Raw genomic sequence first — 26,603 nt, forward strand, 5'->3', positions numbered from 1 at the left:
TTAGAGACTGCTAAATCACAACCAGATAGCATCTGTTTCTTGTTTATATGAGACAAATTTGTATTGAGATGAGTAATATTATTTGGAGTAACACAAGATTAACTGACTTAAAACCTACATATGTACAAATTGGTAACCTGTTGAATACATTTTCAACATTGATACTCTAAATCAAAAGAAACTCTTAAATAATCAGTATAGTTTCTCACCCAACAATAGAAAAGTTGTTGTGTTCTGTAAATCACAGCCACATCTGTGTTTATATTTGCAGTGGACTTTAAGCAACAAGCTTAGCTGTGTTTGTTTTTTTTTGTTTTGTTTTGTTTTTGGTAGGTGAGATGGGCAGATCTAGAAGAAAAGAAAGATGCAGACCGAAAGAGAGCCATTGGTTTTGTAGTTGGTCAGACAGACTGGGAGAAGATTACAGACAAGAGTGGACATCTGGCAGAGCGAGCGTTGAACCGCACCAAATATATTTAATGATTTCGTGTAAGAAAAGTAAGTAGTTTGGTGTATCCATGGAAATTTTCCACCTCTTGTCTTTTTTGCTGTAAAGCATAACCTATCCCATATCTGAAAGCACCCCCTGTGTGTTGTCACCTATGTGGTAACAACATTTCCCCCTCCCATTAAGCCTCAGACATTGGTGTCAATTTAAACTGTATTTAAACCTTATTTGCTTAGTTTATCCATTTGGTATTCTATTTAACAATTTTACTAAGAGAAATTTCTGTTTATTTTAGGTCTTATTTAGAAGATGGCAGTCAAGCTTCTCCTATGTTTTATAGCCAAGACTATTTTATTTTGTGGTTTCCATAGTTTCCTGGTGAACCCTGAACAGCAGCACTGGTCTTCTATAGTTTTTTCATAGTTGCATGGTATCATTTTGAGCTGTGAATGTTTTCTATTTTATACTGTATGTCTCCTAAAGTGTTGCTTCTGTATTGCAAGTGAAACAATAAATATCCTTGGACACCAGTACTGTATGTCTGTTTTCACTGTTATCTTTGTCAAATTCACAAAAGAAAAAATATGAGCTAAATCAACCTGAACAGCCTTTAGCTACAATGCAAGTAAATTAAGACTAATGCTATTTTTGTTTTTGGGGAGTTGTATTGGGAGCACATTTTCAAAAAAGGGCCATTTCAAGAAACATGGGACCCTTTCAGATTGAGATATATATATCCTGTATATCTGTTGTGGCACGAAAGACTTGAAGGCTACAATACTTGAAGGATACAATGTGATATCTTCTGAAGTCGTATTTTGAAAAGCTTGTAGTTTGAAATTTACCTTACCAGATGTATGTTTTGGACAAGAGCACCGCCTTTTTTGCAGTAAGTAACAATGGAGTTATCTGGACAAGAGGACGCTTATTTTGCACCTGCAGTTTCTAACCATGGAGATGTCCTGTTTGGTTCAAGCAAAAGTTTTAATACTTTTGTTTTATTTAGAAATGAGGTGTTTGTAAGAACCAATATATTTTTGTTTTTATATTTTTTTTTCATTTCTTACTGTGCATCTGTTTTTAATGATCTGCCAAGCCTTTATTTTGAGTTATACTTAATGCTTACTTACCCGCGGTCATTTGTAGAGGGGTTGTTATTTTCTCTGCCGGTGGAGAATACACCAATATACCACTTGTGTAATTAGCCATTGTGTGTAGGCATGGTTGAGTTGTGGATTTGTTATGGAAACGGAAATGAAAATGGAAAGTTTTTTCACCCATTATTTGTGTTGAGTAGCATATTGGCAGCTCCCGTTTCATATGATGGTATAATTTTATCTCTGGCGATGATTTCCAGTGACCATTCTTTACTGGTGTCCTGAGATGATGAATCGTCCGGCTCATTTATGGAAGACACCTCCAGATTCTATGCATCTTAAAGTTTATTACAATGGATGGACATCACACTTCAATCCCTTGGATAAGAACATAATTATTAAGTGACTGACTACATGACTTCGCGACTAGAAATACTGCATGTGCACATCATGGATTTTTATTTCCAAACTTGTTTATCCAGATCTGTGGACCCAAAGAAAAAAAATGCAACCTTCTGCTTTTTTTGGACATTTACATTTTCTGGAATATTTTGTTGTATGCAGAATAATACATATTTCCTGTAGTATACTAATCCTAATGGTTGTATGCTGTGTGAACAGCATAAAACCGTCTTATTTCTATTAACATGTATTTTATGGCTAAGCAAAAGCTTGTTGTAAATGTTTTGTATATCTGCCTCCATTATATGAATAAATTGCTGATTTCCAACCCAGTGTGCAGGACATTTTTATATTCCTATGTGCAAAAATTGTGTTAGGTGTGCATTACAAAACTTCCATTATTTATTGAATTTATTCAGTAGGAAATATAGCTTCTTTATAAGTAGGGTGCAATTCCAGAACAAATTAAACGTATTTCTGTCCAACTAGAAGAGGTCTGTCCTTCCTTAAGAGGTCAATCACAGTATAACTGTGTTAGCTGTAGGGTAACACACATTGGCTACTTCATGATGGCTGGTATTAGTCCTTGCATAAATGTGCTGAATCTTTTCCTAAAAAAATACATAAATGATGTCCCCCCTTTGCAGATCTTTAGTTGAAGGTAGAAACTATCTATAGAATGCCAGGATGGCAGCATTCAGCCTGTAGTTAATTTAAAAGACAATTAAATATGTAGCCTTTCTAAGGTATATAACTCGCTATATCAACATAAAGGATCTTCAACTGGAATGCAAAGGTTATGAGTAAGCTTAGGAAGTTTTTTCTAATGAAGCTATTCTTTTGGATATTTGGCTACTAACTTCTTCGAAAATAATTGTAAAACACAAACAAGAATATAATAGTTGATAAGAAAAGTTGTGTCCAGCTAGCCTTATATCGCTTATGTATGAACATAATGGAAATAGCAGCTAACAGGTATGTAAGTATTAAGCAAAAGGTACAGAAACCGTAACAGTAATGGAATCTTCTGTAATCCTCTTACATTTCACATTGTAAAGAAAGATATGTTTCAAATAAACTATTCTAACATTCTCTGTTCTCTGATTTGTTTGTTACAGTTTGCTCTAGTAATTATTCAACATATATCATAACCTGGAATAGTACATTAGGACAACAGTGGTGTTCCATGAAACTTCAAGAAAGGGTATCAAAAGGAAAAATAATTTCAAGATGCATTAAGTAATATAAAAATCATAGTGTGACCACCCTTTAATGTTCATATCACTATGGTGAAAAAAGGGGAAGAAATCAAACCTTAAAGCGACTCATGGGGCCCAAGGTTTTTCAAATATGCAGTCTATATTGAGTATTAGAATGGGGCAGTATTTGGCGCCATATGTATCTTTTCTCTCTGTAAGAAAATGGTTATTTGACATTTTACCATTCTATCCACCTCTCTGAGTTGCAGTATTACGTTTTGTGGCAGTTTTTGCAACCTCAGCGAAAACAGTAACCCCTTTAATTTTGGAGACAGCAATTGCTAATTAAAATTTGTGGAAATAAGAACTTAAGTATTTAGGAGCAAAAGTTATGGAAAAATGGGTCTCCAAGAGGCAGAGTAAATCTACAATCTACATAGAGCTTATGACAATAATTTAATGTTCCTTTTTGTGGGAATTTAAGACCCTGGGTGTTTTGGGAGATTGATTTACATAATACGGTTATGGTAACTCAATATTCTGTGGATTAAAACAATAGGGTACTTAATAATTTTACTGATATAACAGATAATGTTCACTCAACCTCTTCCAGGAGTCGCCGTGGTCCTGGTAAATAGTTGCTAAAGTAATAAGTTCTGGCAAAGAGAAAGTTTTGAAAGGCTATGTCATGCATTGGAAAGTCCAGTTTAACCTTAAGAGGGATGAAAGAGCCCAGGAAACTGGGACATTGCATCCTATTTTGGGGAATCATGGTTTAACCATTAAAGATTTCAGGCCTTTGAAAAAGTCAAGTCTACGAAGTGACCAATATATTTTCAAGACAAATATTGATCTCTGAAACGAACACTGTTTTTGGTGGCACCTTGTGATTGAGGAGATCATGATGGAGGTCTTTCTGACCCTGGTGAACTCAATAATTGTGGCGTACGCGGACCTGCCATCTGCTTAGAGGATGGGATTTTGGCAAGACCAGTTGAAGAACTTCCAATATCTCTTCCGGAGAAGAGCTTAAAAATTGTTTGCTGTTATGTGTAAACTTCAGTTTTAAATGGTAGCCCCTGGGCTTCCAATACTGCTGTTTATTTACATTTTCAAACATTTCTGTAACAGTTATTGTGCTGATATTTTACTTCGCTTACATATCTTTTAAGCAGTAAAATGTTTACAGAATAAAAGCATTTTGAGTTTAACATGTGTAGTGGAAACTTGAACTTTAACTTTCAGCTCATACCTGTTTTCCTTAGCCTTGTGAGAGAGTTTTTACTGTGAATAGTTTGCCAACATTCTGGTTATTTGTTGGATCCTGGGGGGTCCTGTAACACCACTTTTATCTTTTCTAATAAATCACTGAATAATCCAAAACTGAAGGACTTGTTTGAAAAAATCGTGAGATGAGAGCGTCTGTTTCCGTGGCCTCTTCGTCGGAATTATGTTACAGACTGTGTTATACAGCCAGTTTGTTGACCAAAGAAAAGTCATTTGGTTTTGTGGATATGAGATGACTCCATTTTGCTTCTTTCTTTGAGCGGCCCATAATTGTACACATTGTACAAGTAAAATTCAGACCATGAAACGCTTGTGGTTCCAAAAGCGAATTACAGATAGATACAAGTCAACCCAAAATATAATAATATATAAACATAATTCTAAGCAACATTGTAAAATATATTCATTACAAATTTGCAATGGTTTTTGATTTATTTGCATATATAATTGCTATTAGAAGCAGTGCCTGCCTGTCCTTTTCTATTCTCTGCACTGATGGCTCTGGCATTTGAAACAATGTAGCACAAGGCAGCAGTCTGACTTGACTTTCTGGAGGAGACTGACAGTTGCAACATTGTATAAAGTAACAACCAGGAGTTCAGCAAATGCTGTTTTCAATAGCAATTATATGTACAAATGACTTTTAAAGCTCTAAACATTTTCAGTAAATTCTCATTGGAAAGTTGCTCGGAATTATGTTTCTTTTATTAGGTGGAAACATTTTTTTTGGTTGATATGTCCTCTAAGCTTTTGAGCACTGGAAATGTAGAATTTAAAAATAATAAAGTATTTAAATATTATTCCTGTCCTTTTTCAACAATAGAATCAATGGATATGGGCACCAAGTTCCTCACAAAAAAAAAAAAAGGAAGCCTCAGTCTACCATGAAATGTAACTGGCAAGGTCAGATTCTAAAATTAAGGTTTGGCATCACTTTCCTAATTACATTGAAGGAACAGTAACACCATAAAATGAAAGTGATTAAAATATAATGTTGCCCTTCACTGGTAAAACTTGTGTGCTTGCTACAGAAACACTACTATAGTAGTATAAATAATCTCCAGTGTAACCACAAGGGCAGAAATTCATGCTAAAAAAAGGAGTTAGGGTACAGGTTACACAGCAAATAAGCTCTATAAAATACAATAGTTTTTGACCTGTGCCATTTGTCCTTTTTTCTAGCTTTTCGTGGGTGACTAATCTCCCCTCAATGCCATCCCACCGGCTAGAATGTAGGATAATGGAAAGAGCACTTCTGGAGTCAGCCAGGCTGTCAACGCAAAGGCAGATTACAGGGGGGCGGTATTACATCGACCTGTGGGGAAAAGTAGTCTTTTATTTATATTGGTATTTTTAGAAATGCCACTGCCTTCTTGTTTCTTAGTCACGCTGCCGTAGATCCTATGTGACTGGATGCTGGAAGGAGAGCCCTTTGGCTACAGCTGTATTCAGAGGTTGATACTGTACCTAAAAAACCTTCCCTTCTGAAGTCCAGTGTATGCAGTTGTCCCATTGTAACTGGGGAAAATGTCCAAGCCTTCCTAAGGAAATGTAATGATTAAAACAAATGTCACAACTGTTTCATTTGGAACACAGATCTAGTGGCTTCAGAAAGAATGATCAAGCACGGGCGATTCCAATTAATGCAGGAAGGTGGCCTTCTTCAAATCACAGTAAACATCACAGAACAATCTCCTCTCTTGCGACTTAAGGTAATTTAAGTTAATTTTCTCCAACATTCGCCTTTCTTTCTTTCTATGGGTAGTAGAAGGGCCAAGTATTAACCCGTATTTACTGAATCCACCTCCCCAAGCTCATCTGGATACAGATGTATGAATCAGGACACTGCAGCAAATACATTGCTAGAAATGCTACCTCATACCCAGAAAAATATTTTGAGTATGGACTATCAAGCACAATGTCCCACCTTCAGAGAGAGAGAGAAATTTGAAGGGAAATATTTTTTTGCTCAAGAATGTCTTCACAACTTAGGGAAACACTGAACCAGGAATCTCAATTTTACTTGAACCTTCCTCGGCACTATTTTTATGAACCAACATATTTTCAAGGATAATGAACAAGTAAAGAAAATATTTTGCAATTTTTCTGCAATTTTTTTTTTGCTCTCGCTCACATTGCTATCATCTATCTCAGCCATCCCTGCAGAAAGTGCCAGACCAGTCAGAAGCCATCTTGATCATTCAATCACTCTGTCCATAGAAGCTGTCAACATCCTTGGTATCATCAACTAAATAGACTCTCCAGTTAAATAGCCATTTTTTTTGTAATGTGTCTTGTGCATATGTTCTCAGCAATTTTCATTCTGCCCTAATAATTCAGATGGTCAGGCAATAGGGAGTATTGCTCTTGATCTTTTCAACTATTCCAGGATATGTTAGGTTTTGGTCCATTTTGCATCTAAGCTACATATTATAGTTTTTTTTTGTTGTGTCAACTTTTAACGTTAATGTTTAATTTTAACTATTCTAAAAGTAACTACTATTTTGCAGCCCAGGAAACAGCAATGTTACACCACATATTAAAGTCTGGAAAGCATTTTTAGTGCAATTGTCTGTGGTCAATTGTGCATATTATAAGTTTCTGCAATAAAGTCTAGATCTGACTCCTTGGAATGAATACACAAATTGTCGTTAGTAGTTATTTTGCTTTGGATAGCCATCAGACCCTAAAATAATACATTTAGTTTGATACATCTGAAGAACTAGAGGAATCATGGGATCAAGTCTTGTAGGCCTTACAAAACTTTTATATTAGAAACAAATGTAAACAAATAAAGCATTTGTATATTATAATTTTTTTTTATTATATACTGATTATACTTCTGAATAGGGCACTTTTTATGTAAGCCATCTTTTTTTACTTCTAAAAAAAGACTGAAGTTTTTTAGCCATACACAATTTACAGTTCATTTAAAATGTTAATTGGTCATTATCTGGTTTAAATTGCTTTTTTGAATGAATAGATTTGCAGTAAATAAACATGAACAACTATTTTGTGAATACTTTCTGTGCTGCATTAGTGTTAATTCAAATATCACTGTCATTAATAAAAGACATTCTTTGGTAGAAGCATGGGAACACAAATTTTATTTTAAGCGTAAACCACAACTACTGTAGTTCATCTGTTACTCTGGTAACTTCAAAATATTATTCATACCATACAAGGATTTTTTTTGTGTAACTATGTATGAATTAAGGCCATAACCTTAACTAATTCTGCTTTGTTTTTTTTTATATTCACTAGGGTATGGATAAATGTAAAGCTCCAGTTCATTTAACACATTTTATGTTTTTAATTTTTTCAGCGGGTTACAGTGCCACAGTTTGCTTGGTGTCTAAATTCAGGTAACAGTGAGAGGAATTCAGCAATAAATTTTGAAAAAGATCTTGTTCTTCTTTCTTGCACATCTTACAATTTAATGGATAAGTGGTATCTGTTAGACAAAATGTTCAAAATAGGAGCTGGGGGGTTTTATGGAGCAGCAGAATTAGAAATGAAGACACAGCCTGAAGAAGAAACATAAGAACAGGAAGATATTTACCAAAGATTGTGCAAATAAATTGCCAAGATGAGAATTGTGCCACTGCATAGAAGAACAAAAAAAGCATAGGAATGCTAATCCAAAAGTAAAGATATATTAAAACTGGCAGAGTTTTGTCATTTGTCATATTTTTGTTCTGGAATACTGTATTTTTAGTCTTGCTACCCTAGCAGCCGCCAACAATTAAAACTCATTGTGTCATACACTTGTATTGTCATATTTGGTTTTGCTATCTGAAAAACATCTTGCACACATTTCTACTTGATGACCTCAAAAGAAACACACATAACTAATGCTAGGTTCAAGGTTTGAAAATTACTTTGTAGGTATTCTACGCAAGACTGTATCCTACAATCACCAACAGTTTTCACCAATAGCAAATGGAAAATCCAATATGGAACATGCAGTGGTTAGAATTAGGGTTTTGGGGTGCTTTCAGTACATTTCTGAAATGATTTTGATATAATTTTGGCAAATTAAGAAACTGCACCTCAGAAGTCCTTTTCACCAGGGTCTAATCCCAAGGTTACTAAATACCTGACATGGCCACCTTGTGGTGCCTGATATTGGGATGACCTCATCTCATTATACTAGGTGCCTGTGCTGGCCAGCGGGAAAGCATCAATGATCACCTTATCAATGTGGTCCTTATCCTGATGGGAATGATAAATCTGTTTAATTTTCAGCCTATCAGATAGGCTGTCACATAGGGCCCTTGCACTGGCAGATTCTGACTCTGTCTGTAGGGGCTTCATCTGCAGCTAAAACCTAAGATCTCTGGCTGCGCACAGTGGATTTGTTCAGTATTTGTGGGCACATTTTCTTGTCTATTCCTCAGGTCAGCCAGTCCCTGCAAGAGTATTTCCTGCCCTCAGAATATGGGAATTTCAAAACTGTGTAGCTCTGATTCTATTAATGGGTATGAATTATTGGTATGTGTATGGCAGAGAAAGTAAAGCACATTGTCATTGTATTACAAGGTCACTCAAAATCTAACTTTTATTAATACAAACTAAAATTGAAAGCACATTTTGAAAATACCGATCAGCACTTTTTTATTCTTGGGAGAGCTTATTAACATTAAACCAGGAACTAGCAATTAATAACAGGCAATCCTGTGTAAATATAAATAAAAAAAAGTTTTCCACCCCACAGCTGATATTGTAGAATAATTTAAAATGAATTAACTTAACTGGAAAGGGAAACAAAACATCTTGCTGATGATGGCATATATGGTGTTCTCTCCACCAGCCAGAAAATGCAAACACTTACACTGTAAGCTCTATGGGACAGAGACCTCCCTGCCATTTCTCTTACAACTGGCCACTTTATGTATATTTATACTTATTTATTATACTTGTCCTCTCCGTGTGTACTTTTGTACAGTGTAAGATTGTACAGCGCTGTGTATCCTTATAGCGCTTTATAAAGTTATACATACCCGCTTTTGCATTTTACAGGCAGGCCTACGCTCTGCTTCATGTGCCTGCACTGAGGTGGATACTGTAGTTTTCAGTGCAGGCACATGGAAGAGCACAGGCATACCTCCCAACTGTCCTAATTTTTGTGGGACAGTCTCGATTTTAACAGATAGTACAATTGTAACTAATAAGCTAAACAGGTCTCTAGGGGGAACTGAGACTTGCAGCTTAAAGGGCAATTTCACTTTTTTTTTTTGTAATAACACATAAAACAAGACCCCAAAACCCCCAGAAATGTGTTCAAACTATATAAACTGACAAATTTTGTAAAAATGGGAGTGGTATTTAGGAGGGGTAGTCACAAAAACGGCTCATAGTGCGGCATTTCTTTTTGTCCCTCTTCTCACTTTTCAAATTTTCCTGAAGGAAAAACACAGGGCTGAGAGAATCAGATCTATACTCTTGTGTGCTCTTGCCCTTAAAGCCAATCTTTTTTTTTATACAAGACAGCACTTTATTTGCTTTAGTAGCCACAGAATGACACTGCCTGGAATTAGACAACTTGTTATCTACAAAAACCCCTAGATCCTTCTCCATTAAGGAAACCCCCAACAAACTACCATTTAGTAGATAGTTTGCGTTTATATTATTCCTACCAAAATGCATAACTTTGCACTTATCAACATTGAACCTCATTTTCCAGTTTGGTGCCCAGTTTTCCAATTTTGTCAAATCGCTCTGCAAAGCGTCAGCATCCTGCATGGAACTTATAGGGGCCAATTTACTAATCCACGAATCCGAATGGGAAAAAATCGGATTGGAAACGAACATTTTGTGACTTTTTCGTATTTTTTGTCGTTGCCGTCGCGACTTTTTCGTAGCCGTTACGACTTGCGCAAATTGTCGCAACTTTTTCGTATTGAGCGCTAGTAAACAGCGGGCAAACCTTTCCGGAAAAAAAAAAATTGCGACAATTCGTGCAAGTCGTAATGGCTACGAAAAAAACGCAAAATACAGATCATTACAAAAAAAACGTATTCGGTTGCTTTCGATCCGTTCGTGGATTAGTAAATCGGCCCCATAGTCTTACACAATTTAGATTCCTCAGCAAAAATAGAAATAGTTTTGTATGCTATCACCCCCTGCCGCTCCCAAGTGATATACAGGCACACATGGTCGGGAAATATAGCAATATAAGCCCAAGTTCCTCAGCAAATCTGGGGCAGAAATAGGTTTATGATAAATCTTCCAAACATTATTATAATCCACTATAGCGCCAATATATTGTGTTGTTTATTCACAGTCTCTTCCTCCTTCACATCAGTGCCTGCCCAATTAGGCTAACAAGCTAAGCTCCCTGCTTGCCTATAAATAATGCACAATTCATTTGAGACTACATGGCTTTGTACCATTGGGCTTGTGCTTATTCCATACATTGCGGACACGGTGCATACAGATGGTTTCTTTAACAGGCATCCGCGCAAACAAGCTTATGGCACCGTAGTTGATTGAACACAATCACAGCCTGACGCCATACCCTACAGTTAAATAACACGCTCATCTTTCTCCTACTGTACGTAAGCGCTGCTCTTACCGGAAGTGACGATTCTCTTTTTCCTTCACCGGGGTCATTGGTCCGGCCCTGTTTCCGGCTTGTCCTTGAGCTGTGTCCGCAGCCATGCTGTCCCGTTGCCTTACCCGGGCTCTACGTCGCCCTTTGACTGCACTTAGACGGGTATGTTGCATGAAGGACATTGTGTCTGTAATTCTCTATTAATCCATCTGCTTCATATTGTACTTGTCATTCCAGAAGCTGCCATATATACTCTGTGGCTCTTGTACTTTATGCCCTCCCGGACTTTTTCCTCTCAAGTCACAAAGTCAGACGACACTCATTATACTGCAGTTGTTGCCAATTCTTTTCATATTGAGTAGTTAGTATGTAACGTGCTGCTGAATGAAGTGATTACATAGATAGTGCTGGTAGCTTTGCAGCGGGTTTAGCGTTGCATAGAACTGCTGTTATTAAAGGGTAACTTGAAACATTGCCGAGTGCGTTGTTATTCTCATCTTCAGGCGCCTTTTGACCGTATTTAGCATCTGCCTCAAATTATAGGTGGTTGTATAAAAGTACGGGCTGCCCAATAAGGGTGAAGACACACTGGGCTACTAATAGCAGCTACTGGTCATGGCTACTAAACGGCAGAAAATTCCATAGACAATACTGAGAATTGCCTCTGCTAAAACACATGTATAGACAATTATCTTTAAATTATCAGCATTGTCTTTTTTAGTAGCCGCTACTAGTAGCTCTCTGTGTCTTCACCCTAAAGTTAGTTATTGTTAAAAAAAAATGTCTGTGGTAGGCACGAAAGAGCCCTGTAACTGCGCCTAGAGCGTGACATTCGGCAGATCAAGTCTGCATTTAGCCAGCCGAAACTGTTGGCTTGTTATAGTGGTTCTAATTTGTGCTGGTTGGTTTTTTTTTTAGGAGAACTGCATGCTGTTCGGTAATTTACAGTTAATTTATATTCAATTAAATTACATCAAATTTGCGTGTACATTTTGGTTATGATTTTGTGGTGGTCTGTGTGTCACTCACTAATCACCTAACTAACAGGATAACTATAAAGGCTCTGCCTGTAACAGGAGGAAGTGTGGAAGTAAAATACACAGCCCTGTCAGTTCAGTGGCTGATGTAACCTAGTAGTATGTGTGTCCTTGATTTGTATGTGCTCATAGCATCTCATAGGAGCCAGAGGGACAGATTTTAGTATGAAAAATGGTTTTGTTTTAACGTGGCATTATCCAATGGATCGGCACTCATAGGCCTTGCACTTACTGACTATTGGTATGTCAGATGCAACTGACCCTGAAGGACATCTTATGCTTTCTTGGCTGAAAAGAAAGCAGTACTTACTCATAGAACTAACAATTACAGACATTTAGGGTGAAGACACACAGAGCTACTAGTAGCAGCTACTTGTTGTGGCTATAAAAATAGACAATGCTGATAATTTCCTGATAATTGTCTCTATGTATGTTTTAGCAGAGGCAGTACTCAGTATTGTCTATGGTAGGGCATTTTCTGGCGTTTAGTAGCCGTGACAAGTTGGTGCTACTAAGTAGCTCTGTGTGTCTTAACACTTAGGGCTCTGGCACACGGGGGAGATTAGTCGCCCGCGAACAGGGAGTTCGCCGAGTTGCCTACCCCTGCCATCCCACCAGCTCGGGGAGATTAGTCGCCCGCGAACAGGGAGTTAATCGCGGGCGACTAATCTCCCCCCGTGTGCCAGAGCCCTTAGAGGTGATTCTGGCAAGGTAGAAGTGATTATTATGATTTGCTTACCATTGCTTATTTTATCTAGTAGGTTTATGGCTTATTATATTGATAATATAGCCTGTGTTTCTGAAAACTTTTTTCTAGTTTCAAGCCACACAAGTGATTTCATATCTTGCAGTGACTAGTCTCCAGTAATAGTTTGTAGCAATGTCTAATAAAAATGTATGCTGTAAGGTACATAAGAGCTTTTTCTTTGCTTCTTTTTTTTAAGGTATGTGTTTCTGTTGATATCAACATGTTTTTGTTTTAATGAAGCACACTGTAACTTTGTTTTGGTAATTCCAGTTATGAAATTGTGGGTAAAAAAGTGTTTTGTAGTAAATTAACAACTGCCATTGCTCTGACTGTTTAGTAAGGTTTACCTGATATGCCATAATTTAGTTCACATGGTTTTCCAACTGGTGCCCCATGCATTGGATAAGGTCCTCCAGTGTATTTTCATGTACAGCAGGGATCACCAACCTTTTTTACCTGTGAGTAACACTCAAATGTAAAAAGAGTTGGGGAGCAACACAAGCATGAAAAATGTTCATGAGGGTGCCAAATAAGGTCTGTGATTGGTTATTTGGTAGTCCCTATGTGGACTGGCAACCTATATAAGGCTCTGTTTGGCACAAAATCTTGTTTTATGCAACCAAAACTTGCCTCCAGTGCAGGAATTCAAAATAAGCACCTGCTTTCAGGCCACTGGGAGCAACATCCAAGGGGTTGGGAAGCAACATGTTGCTCACGAACCACTGGTTGGGGATCACTGTCCTACAGTATGCCAGATGGCTCCATACACTACTTTGCGTTAGATAATTGCACAGTCTGACCCAAGGATTAATTATTGGGTAATTGACATATATGAACGAGACTGCAAAGCACTGGCATAGTGTTATTGGACAGTCTGTATTTATGTGCTGCCCTGGGCTAGGTTTAAGGCTAGCCTGTGTCTTAAGCTGGCCATTTTTGTACCATTTTAGGTCCGTATGTGGGCTCCACATTATCATCCCAATAGTTTTCGTACCATGGCAATCAGTTGATCAGAACATCCTTCTATTTGTATTTTAAGGGCTTTATCCTACAATTTCAGTCTGAATGTTAGTTTCAGATTGTTGCATTGTCAGTAGAAGACTAAAATCTGAATGTGTATGGCCAGCTTTAGTGTTGTAGGTCAACACTGTAGTTTTCTTTAGTTTGTTAGCAGGGTGTGCCTTCACAATTTTTATTGACAAAGAGTTTGGTCTCAATAAGTACTAAGCAATATATTTTTACTGAAAGTGTTCTCACCAGTTTGTTGTGCTGGGCCGAATCAGCAGCTTAAATCTGCTTGTGTTTGGCAAGCTCTGCACCAAATAGCTAGCTAAAGAGAAAGGAAACTCTCCAAATAATGATCCCATATATGTACTTGCACGTACACAGCCGGCTTCCAACGCATTACCTTTCATTTTACTCCTCCTTATTGGGAGCTGGGCAACATCACCACTTACTTTGACTCCCATCCTCTGCTTGTATATAGGGATAAAAAAAAAAACCTCCTGTTTTAACAGCTGAAATAATGTTGGTGTTTTTCTTAAGGTCAGTTAATCAATTGACCTCTACTATGTTGGAGTCAGAACCATTAGTAAAGAGTGTACATTAAGCCAGAAAGAAATTATTTTCAGTAGGAATTACATTTACAAATACCTTTAAAAACATTCAAAAATTTGATTAACACATATGGAAAAGTTGCATAGAATTACATTTTTTTATTTTACAAAACTAGTTTTTGGGTTGACATAACCTACAAAAGTCCTCAAAATTGTATTGGCTGTTTTAAATCTTACTCTTATTGGTGCGTTAGTGATTCTAAAATGTCTCAACCTGAGAACTGAAAAAGAGAGCTTTGTAACAAAAAAACAGGCTTACTGTTTAAACCTTGAGCTTTTGTTTAAAAATTAACAGTATTTCCCCCCTTGTTGCAGAACTGCTGCTATCTTCAATCTATGGCACTTCAATCACTGGAAAAGTACATTTGGGGCATATAAATTATCCTTTTTTGAACTATGTTGATCTAGATAAGTCTGTTTAAATCAAGAAATTAAATGAAATCTTTATTGACAGATTGTTGCTACTCTCCAGTTGTTAAATTATTTTGTATCGCCTTGCCAGTCTTTCTTGTTAGTCCATCTATAGATTGTGAACTAAGTTCCTGGCTCTTTTATTAGTGCTATGGTTTTTAAGATATTTGCCAAAATTTGCAAAAAGTACAGAAAAAACGAAAGTGTCATCAAATTAACAAGTTCATGTTGACATTTTAAATTGTAAGCTCTTTTGGTAACCACTTCTGTCAATTTACAGCACATGCTCTGGGCTGCTCTCACTGCAGCTTAGGGACTGGCTTACAATGTACACAATTCTCAAGAAAATGTTCCCCTTTCTGATTAGTAATTAACGAAGACAGCATATATATATATATATATATATATATATATATATATATATATATATATATATATATATATAAAATTAAATTAGTAATCGGCACTGCTGTATCCAATATTATGACAAATGCCATATCACTTTCTCTTAATGTTTTGATAGTTTCCCCTTTGCTTAGCTTCTTACCACCAGCGCAGAGCACCCTGAGCACGTGCAGTGTCACTGACCCTTAAAAAATTGCCTCACAAATCCAAGTTTACTTACTTTCTGCTTCAGTTGTGATAATTTTTGACTGCTCCCCAAGCTTAACTTTTTCAACAGCTGTACACTGAGTGTCTATAGTACAAAAGCGATGCTTTATGTTTGCTATTTTTTACAAACATTAATAAAAACTTCAAAAAAAGTGTCCTCCAATCAAGTTACTATGTTTGAGCAAAAGCATTTTCCAGATATAAACAATATCTTTCATTTAGTAAAAAAGAAAAGCTATACAAATCATCCATGGTTTGTAAGAGTAATGTCCACTTTAAGGGGCACCTAAGCATAAAATTGATATTTCAGTCAGTGCCGGATATAAACAATCTTTCCATCATTAAAAAAATTTCAGTACAGCTTTTGATCAGGTGACCCCTCAGTAGTTGTAATACAAACCAGTACAAGCAGAAATTATTTTCAGTAGGAATTTTATTTACAAATACCTTAAAAAAAACACTCAAAAAATTTGATTTGATTAACATATATGAAAAAGTTGCCTAGAATTACATATTGGCTCCTTGATGCAGTCCTTGGACCGACAGGCAGTATACCCACCATTTTCATTTAAACTTTTTGGCTATAGAGCCAAACTGTCAAATTATCCTGGTATTGTTCACCCGTAGGTGGGCATATCGGGAGACATGCCCAATTTGGCAACCTCACTGAATGAGTGGATTGGACCGTGTGTGACACAGGATGTTGCAGGTTTTTCATGGGGAACAGGGGCAAGTGATTAAGGTTAAATTGATCACTACAATTGTTCCTGAGAGCACCCTGTTAATCAATTTAGATAAGGGCCACTGATCCATACTCGTACACACAAAGGAGAAAGGAGGTGTAATGAAATATATTCAGTTATACAATTAGACTAATATATATATATATATATATATATAGGTAAAAAGTGTCGACACTCACAGGGTTTGCATAAAATACTCACAGACAGCAAGTCATAGCCAGATGCAATAAGGTGAGGTTTATTAGTCCAAGGTTTCGGTTCCTTACTAGAACCTTCGTCAGGGAAACAAGTGTGTGCAAAGAGCAGGATTTAAATACAGTATTTGGCGCCAAAGAGCGTGTTGCTCTTTGGGCGCCAAATATACAGTATTTTTGCAAATATTTTGTTGCCGTCGTAACTTTTTCGTATATTTTTGGTGACTTTTTTGTCGCCATAGCGAAAAAATCGTATTGTTGTGCCGAGTATGAAAGTTTTGGATTGATTCAAGCTTCAGTATCGTGAATTTCCTTGGGCCAGGTTGGAGCTGCAGAGTGCCATTTATTCCTCTGTGAGGCTTCCAAAATCATGCAAAGTCGGAAAGGTTTTTCCGCAGTTTACGATCGTTCAATACGATAAAGTCGCAACGATGACGAAATAGTCGCGCAAAATACGATAAAGTTGCAACGGCGACGAAAAAGTCGCAAAATTTTCGTTTCCAATCCGAATTTTTGCTATTTGGGATTCGAATTCGTGCTTTGGTAAATCTGCCCTATAGTCTAGTCATTAGATCACCTGGCCAAATGAGCTGATCTTAACCTAAATTGCTTGCTCTAATGCGAAACTAAATAACTTTTTATTCTCTCTTTGGCACTTAGGGCCCTGGTGAGGCACAGAGTCGCCCTCTTGTAGGTGGGTATCTTTTATCTGTGTCCACAGTCGATTTCAGGATTTGTGAGTGATTTATTGTTTGTTTGCATTTTAGAGATATCTGGGTGCTGTATAACACCAGTTACTGACAGCCAGAAGCCCAGGTGAGTCTAACAAAAAATTAATGGTGTTAGATACACTTTATTTCAGATATTTTTCTCCTATTTTCCTTTCTTATTTTTGTTTACTCCTCAGAGTATCTAGCTCTGTTCTGAGCCAAGTGCGATTCTACAGAACCTCTCTTGTTTACCGTGAGTGAGCACAATTGTAGTCTGGGGGGTGCAGTTTACTCCATTGTTTTTGCTGCAGTCCAAATAATATATGTTTTCTTATATGCTTATTTGTCTTTTTAACTGTTTCCACGCTGATGTGTAGGGCAGGATGTGGTTACTGTCAATACTCCAGCATTTGCAGAGTCTGTAACGGAAGGAGATGTCAGGTGGGAAAAGGGTAAGTATGGTGTTATACCTCCACCTAAGCAATGGAAAACGCTGATCATTTCCAGTCCTGCCTATTTACATAAATGACTATAGACCAGTAGTCTGTATGAGAATGTTAATAGGGTGGTTCATCTACAATGTGTCACTTAAGTTGGCCATACACGTGGCGATCTGACGATGTTTGGTCGCACGAAACATCGTCAGATCCGCCACACACCATTCAGGGCTGAATCGGCAGGTAAGGAGGTAGAAACAATAGGATTTCTACCTCCTTCTGCCGATTCAGCGCTGAAGGGAGATTTTGGTCAGGCGCCGATCGGCGAGTCGCCCGATATTAGCAGCTTCCTGCAATATCGGTCGACTCACCAACATACCATACACGCACCGAATATCGTACGAAACAAGGTTTCGTTTGGTGTGTTTGCTACAGTAACACTACTATAATTTATATAATAAGCTGCTGTGTAGCCACGGGGGCAGCCATTCAAGCTGGAAAAAAGGAGAAAAGGCACAGGTTACATAGCAGATAACAGATAAGCTCTGTGGAATACAATAGTGTTTTATCTGTTATCTGCTATGTGCCTGTGCCTTTTCTCCATTGAATGGCTGCCTCCATGGCTACATAGCAGCTTATTTATGTAAATTATAGTAGACTTTCTGAAGTAAACACACAACTTTTACCAGTGCAGGGCAGCAGCACATTATATTTTAGTTACTTTTATACACTTTCATTTTTTGGTGTTACTGTTCCTTTAAGGAAATAAAATAGTGTTTATCTGTTTGAAACCTGCCATGTAGTGCTGTTGTACTGCAAAATGGCCAGTACTGCTTTTAACTAACTTTTGGACCGGTTCTGATGCAGCTATTTGCCTAAACCTTTGTGTTTTGTGCCACTATTGATAATTCTATGTTGTATCTTGCAGCTGTTGGTGACACAGTCTCTGAGGATGAAGTGGTGTGTGAGATTGAAACTGATAAGGTTTGTGTGCAAATTACAACAAATGTGTGTGTGTATATATATATATATATATATATATATATATATATATTATTTATTTATTTATTTTCAAACAACCTAACATTTTATATGAAACCCTGTACTCTTAGACCTCAGTTCAGGTACCATCCCCATCTGCAGGGGTAATTGAGGCTCTTCTTGTCCCCGATGGAGGAAAAGTTGAAGGAGGAACACCACTATTTGTGCTGAAAAAGTCTGGAGGTATGTGAATTATCGGTCACTCAGCGAAGCTGATGAGATGGTCACGAAAAGAAAAAAAGAGCTAAATATATGCTTCAGATGCACGTGATGTTGGGTGAGGCTGTAAGGAATTATACACTCCAGCACTCGGTCTGTCACTCACCTGGTACACACAGATCTAGCTAGTGCAATTGCACCCCTAAGACAGCCCTAATACCTACAAAAGTTCACTGCCACCACACATAGTTACTTCAGGCTGTGTGAAATTGGCAACTCATACCTATCAACACTGTATGACAGCAGTCAGAGGTTTAGCTTCTAGTGATTCACAAAGCACTCCAGCAGAAAACTTTCAGAAAACTTTCTTTCAGCAGTCAAATGGTTAAGTAGCATATTCGTGAACAAACTATTACTTTCAGCACACTGAGAGTTAAGGTATGCTTTCATACAGGCTATGAGTTTGTTTAGAGCATTAAGAACAAACTTATAAAATTTTAACCTTTAATGTAAAAAAATTAGATATTACATAGGGACGTAGTAATAGAAAGTTATAAGTTACAAAATGTAAATAAAATCACATGCATTACTGGCTAGAAATTCCCTTTGTGTCTCCTGAAGCAAAAAATCTGCATGCAGTCTAACATTTGGATCCTCAGATTGCTTACTAAATACCATGAGATTGGGTCTGCTTTATGTTTTCATACTTGGACATGTCCTCTTGTTAAAGGGTAGGAATGCACAGGATCAAGTCATTTATACTCGTGGTTCCAGGCCAGTTTCTGCAATACTTTAATGGTACTTATCAGTACCAAATATCAGCAAAATATTGTCATGCTGTATATTGTGTAGGTGGGCAGTCAGAATGGTACCTAACATGAGGGGTTTCTGATAATCAAGCCCCTCAGAACCCTTCCCTGATGGGTATAAGATGGCCCTGGTGGGTATCATTTATAATCATGTGGCCTCATAATCAGCATGTGAAACTTAAGTCAGAGGGTATATTGATCCATTTTTGTAATCTATGTGATGTCCCGTAACTCTTTCCTTAGATCATTAGTTCGAAAGGAAACCAACTGGAAAAATGACCTGGACCTGACCAGTCTGGCCACCTAATTACACAGCCCCATGCTAGAATCTCTTATCGAGTCTCCTATGGTGTTATGTAATAAAAGGCACTAAGTGCCCAGGAGCAGTAAGTAACCCATTGTAACCATTCAGTAGGTAGCATTACTGGTCACCTGTTTAAAACCAAACACTGTTTTGGATGCTGTGGGTTTTTGTTCCTGGGCAAACATAGTGCCCTTTATTACTTATGGGGTTTGTGTCTTGAGACCAAATGTTCTTATGTTTACCCTTACAATGCTAGAGCTACTTACTACTGCTCTTGCATGACAATGCATACACAAAAAATGTGTCTTAAATGGCACAAGGTTCATTGGTTTGTTGGGGGTGTAATAATAATGTGTATGTTTGCTTGATTTTCTTTTTTCTCCACACTTTAAAAAGCTGCTCCTTCTAAGGCCAAACCAGCTGAGACTGTGGCAACTCCACCTACCCAAGCACCCAAACCACCTACACCTTCTGACCCCTCATCTGGGCCCATTCCTACTGTCATCCCACCGGTGCCTCCTGTATCTGCACAGCCTTTGGAGACCAAACCTGGTAATGGGGGGCAGGGTACATTCTGTTTTATCTAAACTGCAAATGCAGTAGTTTTGCAGACATATGTTATAGAATTTGTGTCTTTAGGGATCTAGTTATATTGAAGATGATTATATATGTTCACTGATGTGTTAAAGAAGAGATTTGTGATTGGAAGGGAACATGTTTTATATAGATGCCATGTTATTTGGAGAAAGAATTGTTAGCTCAGTGTGGACATTTATAATTTATTTTATTATGCAGTGTCTGCAGTAAAGCCATCTTCTGCTTCTGTTATGGCTGATGCTACTCAGCCAGCAAGTGCACGATCAGAGCATAGGGTAAGTATGCAACTGTTACAGACTGGTTTATAAATCTTGTTTGGTTCTCCTGTATTGTGCTTCCAAATTGTTTTTAAACAGCATCTGCCTGTGTTAGTTCATACATGCCTGAGCAGATCCAATAAGGAACATTACAATAAATTACAATAATTGACTTTATGGAGTGCATATCTTTTCTTCATAATCTATATGGCAACTATCAAAAGACCATACTGAGACCTGCATGATAAGGCTATAATGTATATATTTATTCATCAGCCAGCTAATATACATGTGAGTGGGAACCAGGCTGTGTAAAAGGGCTGGCCAGGGTACTATGAGGTGGAAAACACTTGTTTGTTTTTGTCCTCCTGCAATGTAGTGTTACATAGTGTACCATTTCCTCCTAGTAGTATTTTATTTTGTGGGAAGCGGACAGTGTTTATCTAGTTCAGTAAGGCCTGTTTCCTTTGCACTCACGTTAAGGTCAAGATGAACCGAATGCGTCAGAGAATTGCACAGCGGCTGAAAGAAGCACAGAACACATGCGCCATGCTGACAACTTTCAATGAAGTTGATATGAGGTCTGTGTAATTGGTAGGGGAAGGGGAGAAGAAGAGAAGCACTGTATGTTAGTGTGTGTGTGTGTCAGGGGCTGTTCTGGTGTGTGAGGGGACCAAAGTGTGTAGGTGGAACATGTGATGTTGGTTGTTTTGAAGGAGCATAACCTATTTGTATAAGTACAACATTTTAGCTCATTGTTTTTGTAACTTCTTTCACAAGGATATCATCTGTTTTCTACCATTAACTTTTTCTATCTTATACATAGTAACATTCATCAGATGAGATCCATGCACAAAGACTCTTTCTTGAAGAAACATGGCTTGAAATTAGGATTCATGTCAGCCTTTGTTAAAGCTTCAGCCTTTGCCCTGCAGGATCAGCCAGCAGTCAATGGAGGTGAGATAATTTATGCCTTCTATTCTTGACATGGTCAGAAATCCTCATATTGGTACCCATTCTAATTGTCAGTGTGTGCATTATTATCCAGCAGTTTCAGGACCATAAAGGAGAACTAAATCGTACCCAAATAGGTAGCCCTTTAGCAGGGAAGATCTGTGTCTATAGATAGATGCCCCAATAGCTCTTGTTTTCTTCTGATTCACTGCACATGCTCTGTGCTGCTGTCAGTTACTGAGATTAAGGCTGATGCACAATATAGTGTATTTACAGAGTATAAATGTGGTGATATAAGGCTAATTAATAAATAATACAGATTGTTAGTAAATGGCATCTCTGAAACCAGTGCAGCTACAATAAGAATTTAATCAGTCCTGTAGCATCAGCCTCTATGACAGGCAAACCTAATTTTCTGCTTGATAATTTGTGACAACCCCTAAGCTTAGCTTCTCAGCAGCTGCTCGGAGTTCATTGAGCATGTGAGTGTCACTGACACTTCTAACAAGATCCAATGTGGGGAGCTCCTGTGACAACTTTGAAGACCTGGGTCATTACTGTTAGAGATGCTGACCCTCTAGGCTGATGTGATAAGTTCACTATATAATATATATAGCATTTCTCCTTTAAATCAGTCTTTCCACTTTGTAGTGCCAAACTTTATACAAGTTCACCTAGCTCTAAGGAATACTATAGCCTTGTCTTTTTTCAAATTAGGTCACTCTAAACATTTTGGTCCTGCACAGACCTTGTGATGATTACAAGGTTAGATCTTAAAATTGACTAGAATAACTACCACATTTTAAAATTCCATCCCATTACTCATGAATAGTTATCTCTAAACCCCATTCTGCTCTTTTTTATTGACAAGAATTATTGTGCTTAAATCTTCATGGCAAGCTTATGACACTGTTGAGTAAATATTTACTTGATCACTACCGTTTGTTTTTGGTAGAAGACCCTCGTACATAGCATATTTTGGATTATTTGAGAAATAAAACAGGGCCACTCTTTTGTTGTAGTGATCGATGATACAACCAAGGAGATTGTGTACAGAGACTATATAGACATCAGTGTGGCGGTGTCTACCCCCCGGGTAAGAACCTGCTCTGCAACCAAATATCGTTATTTATATTAATGGGGAGGCATTAATACATAGTAAGGGGAATGCTAGAGGGGTAACAGCTTACATGTATATGGAGATATAGCACTGTGTTTAATAGACATTTGTGAAAGCGCTTTATGGATATTGCAGTATTACAAGGCAAGTGCATTTCATAAAATTATTAATTTTTTAGGAAACCGTTCATCCTCCTAGTGATCTTGCTGCACCATTTATCTGAAATAAGAATTCCATTACTTAAAAATATACTCTTGCTACACAAGAGACAGCACTGTCCTGATCCATTCTCCGCATATTTAAGTAGTTTCTTTAGGAGGCATACACTTTTAGTTACTGTGTATTTGTTAGCACCAGGCATGTTTGAGGTGTTTACAGAGAATATGCAGGGGTGGGGGGGGGGGGGGGGGGGGGGGGGTTTGAGAGTAAGATCATAAAATTTAAAAGTAGATTAAAGAAGGTAGATGCCAGTATCTGTGCATGCATATTTGTATGGCATTCAATGTTAATTTCTAATTTTAATTATCTGTATGACTTTTTTCCTCCAGGGCCTTGTAGTTCCTGTGCTAAGAAATGTGGAATCTATGAACTTTGCAGATATAGAAAGAACAATTGCTGAGCTAGGGGAAAAGGTAATAGTTCCCCTTTTATTCCCCACACATCTCTACTCACCTTCCTCTGCAGAAGGAGGTGCCAAGCAGATATTTAGCTTGGTTATTCTGTGCCGGGATAAACTTTGAAATTTAGCAAATGCACTGATTTCTATTCTGCCACTAAATGTGAATTAATTAAAAATGAGTCTTGTAGTGTGGCATTTTTATTCCAAATATGCAATATATTTTTAGCTCAGCCCCAGGGCTTGTGACTGAATCACCAGAAAAGAAAATGGGAAGCTACAAAGAATCTTATATCACTGATAAGAATGTGCTTATACACAGGCTGACAATCTGCTATTGGGGCCTTACCTATAAAAACATACTGACACCAGAAATGAGACCTTTTCTACATCTGTCATAATCTGATCCCCCATGTTCCTGTATGAGTCAGGTCTAGGATTTCCAAGTAACAATTACTTATAAAAGCTGCCCTATCAATGAAAAATGATTAACATGACCTATAGGTAACTTTTTATGTAGATTTATATTTTAAAAAGTTGTTTTTTTTATGTCAGTATCACATATGAATAATGCATTTGTGCGGGTGTGTTATGAGTTGGCAGAGTCTATAATTAAACATTTTACACTGCATGCCACCTGAGAGAGCTCTGAGAAGAACTGTGGCACAGAATCAAACAAGTTCAGCATGCACTGGCTGCATGTGCCAAATACTGGTACAGGGCACATTTCTATTGGCACAACTCTTCCCTCACCTCACCTTTTCCTTCTTTCACAGGCACGAAAGAATGAACTGGCCATAGAGGATATGGATGGCGGGACCTTCACAATTAGTAACGGTGGGGTGTTTGGCTCCCTTTTTGGGACACCCATCATCAATCCTCCACAGTCTGCTATCTTGGGAATGCATGGCATATTTGATCGCCCTGTGGCTGTGTCAGGCAAGGTCTGTATGTAAAAAGAAAAATTCTTTTCTTTAGGTTTACATGAGTATTTTGGAACAGTTTGTTATTGGGTGCTTTTTTGGGTGCATATGTGGCTGTTTTGGGATTTGTTTTTTATCTGAGGCGTGCAACAGATTTTGGTTAGAAAGTGTAATTCTAGAGAAGATGGAGCAGCTGTCAAATAATATGTCATTAAACAGCATCTGCCAAGACAGTAAGTGTGAAAATGTGAAACTTTCCATTACAGAACATAACAGAATTTAAAGCCATTACCAGCTTTTGGGCCATAGAACCTCCACCAACAGTCTGTAATGTGGTTTTATTCAGTAGTTGTACAGTCAAAAAAAAATTGTTTTCATGTGATAGGCTTAGATGCAAATTAGGCCACATTTGGCTCATACTTAAATCTTAGATCTTTGCTTACTGAAAAAAATATTTACAAAAATATTTTCTGGATTTTGGCAGTAATGGTACATTCTGCTTTAATATTATTGCAAAGTTATTAAAGGAGAAGGAAAGCCTAAGGCACCCCCAAGTGACTTAAATTGCTTACCTTGTACCCCGGGCTGGTGCCCCTGTTGAGAGAACAGCACCAGCCCGGGGTAGCTGCGAGCGTTTCCTGCTTCCGTGTTGGCGCGCTGTGCATGCGCATTAGATTGAAAAGCCGGACTTTAACAACAAAGTCGACTTTTCACTCTAATGCGCATGCATCAGCCCAGGGAATTCACCGCAGAAGAAACATGGAAGAAGGAAGCGTTCACTACAGGCACCCTGGGCTGGTGCGATTTTCTCCTAACGGGCCCCAGCCCAGGGTACAAGGTAAGCGATTTAAGTCACTTGGGGGTGCCTAACATTTTGGCACCCCCAAGTGACTTAGCCTTTCCTTCTCCTTTAAAATGAGAGGGTGTTGTGACTAAGTTGAGTTAGTGATAATGAAATCCGTGATCTCTTGACAAATAGAATTATAAAATGTACCTGGTGAACAAACATGCAGCCCACCCACCCAGGCTTTGAGCCTGTGAATAAGTGCCAGGAGTCCAAAACAAAACAAAAGGCTTTGTTGGACATTTCCATAATTTACTATTATCTATGATTGTTATAAATTGTCCTGTCTATGAGTGCCTACCCCACTATACTTTGTTAGGTTTTTCTTGTGCAAAAGGTTGAACTTGATAGACATCTTTTTTTTGTTTTGTTTTGCAAATATGTTGCAAGCTCAGGGTACCCTTGTCAAATATTAGCCCCAAAAGTCCTGTATGTATGTATGTATGATATGCATGTATAATCCACAGCTGGTCATTTGAAAGTACTCTATGCCTGCCACAATACCTGCTTAGCATCTGCTGGTCCATGCTTTGTGTTGCTTTGAGTTGTAGCTTTTGGTTAGTCGTTGTATTGTTTTTAAACTCTCGCCTATGTCCTAACAGGTGGAGATCCGTCCTATGATGTATGTAGCCCTGACCTATGATCATCGTCTTATTGATGGCAGAGAAGCTGTCCTGTTTTTGCGCAAGATCAAATCTGCAGTAGAAGATCCTCGTGTATTGCTTCTGGATTTGTGAGGTTCTTCCAGTTAACACAAAGGACTTTTTCCATCTCCCTATTTTTATGTTTCTTTATGTGTTACACCTGGGACCTCACAAATACCCCTCCAGAATCCAGGTGGTGGATACCAGTGTATTTTAAAGACTTTGACGTATCCCTAGGAAAGTCCTTCTCTCTTCCCTGTGAAACTGAAGCATGTCTGCAAGTAGGGTCCTCCATGGGCAAGGCTGGCAAACCTCAGTTTGGGTACAGACATTGCTCCATTTTTGTTTGCCCTACCTGAGTGAGAGATGGGTGATTTTCCCATAACCCTCACAAGCTGCTTCTTCTAGCTGACAATGAGGGTATATACACTTTACTGCTGGCACCTTGCTATATGCCATTGTATGGAGCTAACTACATATTTAATTATATTGATTTTAAATGTTAAATAAATTCTATTAAAAAGTGTCCATTTTTAGGTTCTTGCCTGTGCCAAGCAGACCATTCCTGTAGTTCTAAACATGTATATTTGTATCCGTATTAAAGGGATACTGTTATTGGGATTGAAAGAATAAAGAACAGACTCGTCCTAGTCTTTGGTTCATAATAAGAACCAAAATTAATGCACAGACTGGGCTTTATTGCAACTGATATGTTTTACCTTTTACTTACAAACCTCCACACAAGGTATCAAAACTACAGAAATCAGAAATGTAAATATTGCTAAAACCATGTATGACCTTAGGAAAAGCTGAAAACGGTTCATGAGCTCTGAGCTGC

The 26,603-nt window shown here is 37.9% G+C and overlaps 2 protein-coding genes and 1 long non-coding RNA gene across 3 annotated transcripts in view; all 3 read left to right on the forward strand.

Annotated features, from left to right (window-relative positions):
* Window positions 1-981, forward strand: part of ylpm1 (YLP motif containing 1) — a 47,378-nt gene extending 46,397 nt beyond the window's left edge. Inside the window, exons 20-21 of the mRNA XM_031891419.1 lie at window positions 334-498; window positions 744-981. Of these exons, the coding sequence (XP_031747279.1) occupies window positions 334-480 (147 nt within the window). The 3' untranslated portion in view covers window positions 481-498; window positions 744-981. The remainder of the gene's footprint in view (window positions 1-333; window positions 499-743) is intronic.
* Window positions 982-4,886: 3,905 nt separating this feature from the next.
* On the forward strand, window positions 4,887-8,200 carry LOC105948142. Its single transcript, XR_001171520.3, has 2 exons — window positions 4,887-6,145; window positions 6,247-8,200. It is a non-coding gene; the product is annotated as an uncharacterized LOC105948142 (long non-coding RNA).
* Window positions 8,201-11,061: 2,861 nt separating this feature from the next.
* dlst (dihydrolipoamide S-succinyltransferase (E2 component of 2-oxo-glutarate complex)) lies at window positions 11,062-26,446 on the forward strand. The gene is made up of 15 exons (NM_001004929.2): window positions 11,062-11,151; window positions 17,011-17,044; window positions 17,118-17,166; window positions 17,258-17,313; window positions 17,438-17,512; window positions 18,426-18,481; window positions 18,610-18,721; window positions 20,207-20,362; window positions 20,606-20,682; window positions 21,148-21,245; window positions 21,491-21,621; window positions 22,641-22,714; window positions 23,287-23,370; window positions 24,131-24,298; window positions 25,724-26,446. The coding sequence occupies exons 1-15, from the start codon at window positions 11,095-11,097 to the stop codon at window positions 25,856-25,858; spliced, it is 1,362 nt and encodes a 453-aa protein (NP_001004929.1). The 5' UTR covers window positions 11,062-11,094; the 3' UTR covers window positions 25,859-26,446.
* Window positions 26,447-26,603: the final 157 nt, after the last annotated feature.

This window comes from Xenopus tropicalis, chromosome 8 (assembly GCF_000004195.4).
Source record: "Xenopus tropicalis strain Nigerian chromosome 8, UCB_Xtro_10.0, whole genome shotgun sequence".
NCBI lineage: Eukaryota > Metazoa > Chordata > Amphibia > Anura > Pipidae > Xenopus > Xenopus tropicalis.

Excerpts from the sequence above, each read along its gene's own strand:
- dlst (NM_001004929.2), top strand. The coding sequence starts at position 11,095 with ATGCTGTCCCGTTGCCTTACCCGGGCTCTACGTCGCCCTTTGACTGCA. Across the intron at positions 11,152-17,010 it reads CTTTGACTGCACTTAGACGG|GGCCCTGGTGAGGCACAGAG; the intron begins GTATGTTGCATG and ends TTTGGCACTTAG. Across the intron at positions 17,167-17,257 it reads ACTGACAGCCAGAAGCCCAG|AGTATCTAGCTCTGTTCTGA; the intron begins GTGAGTCTAACA and ends TTTACTCCTCAG.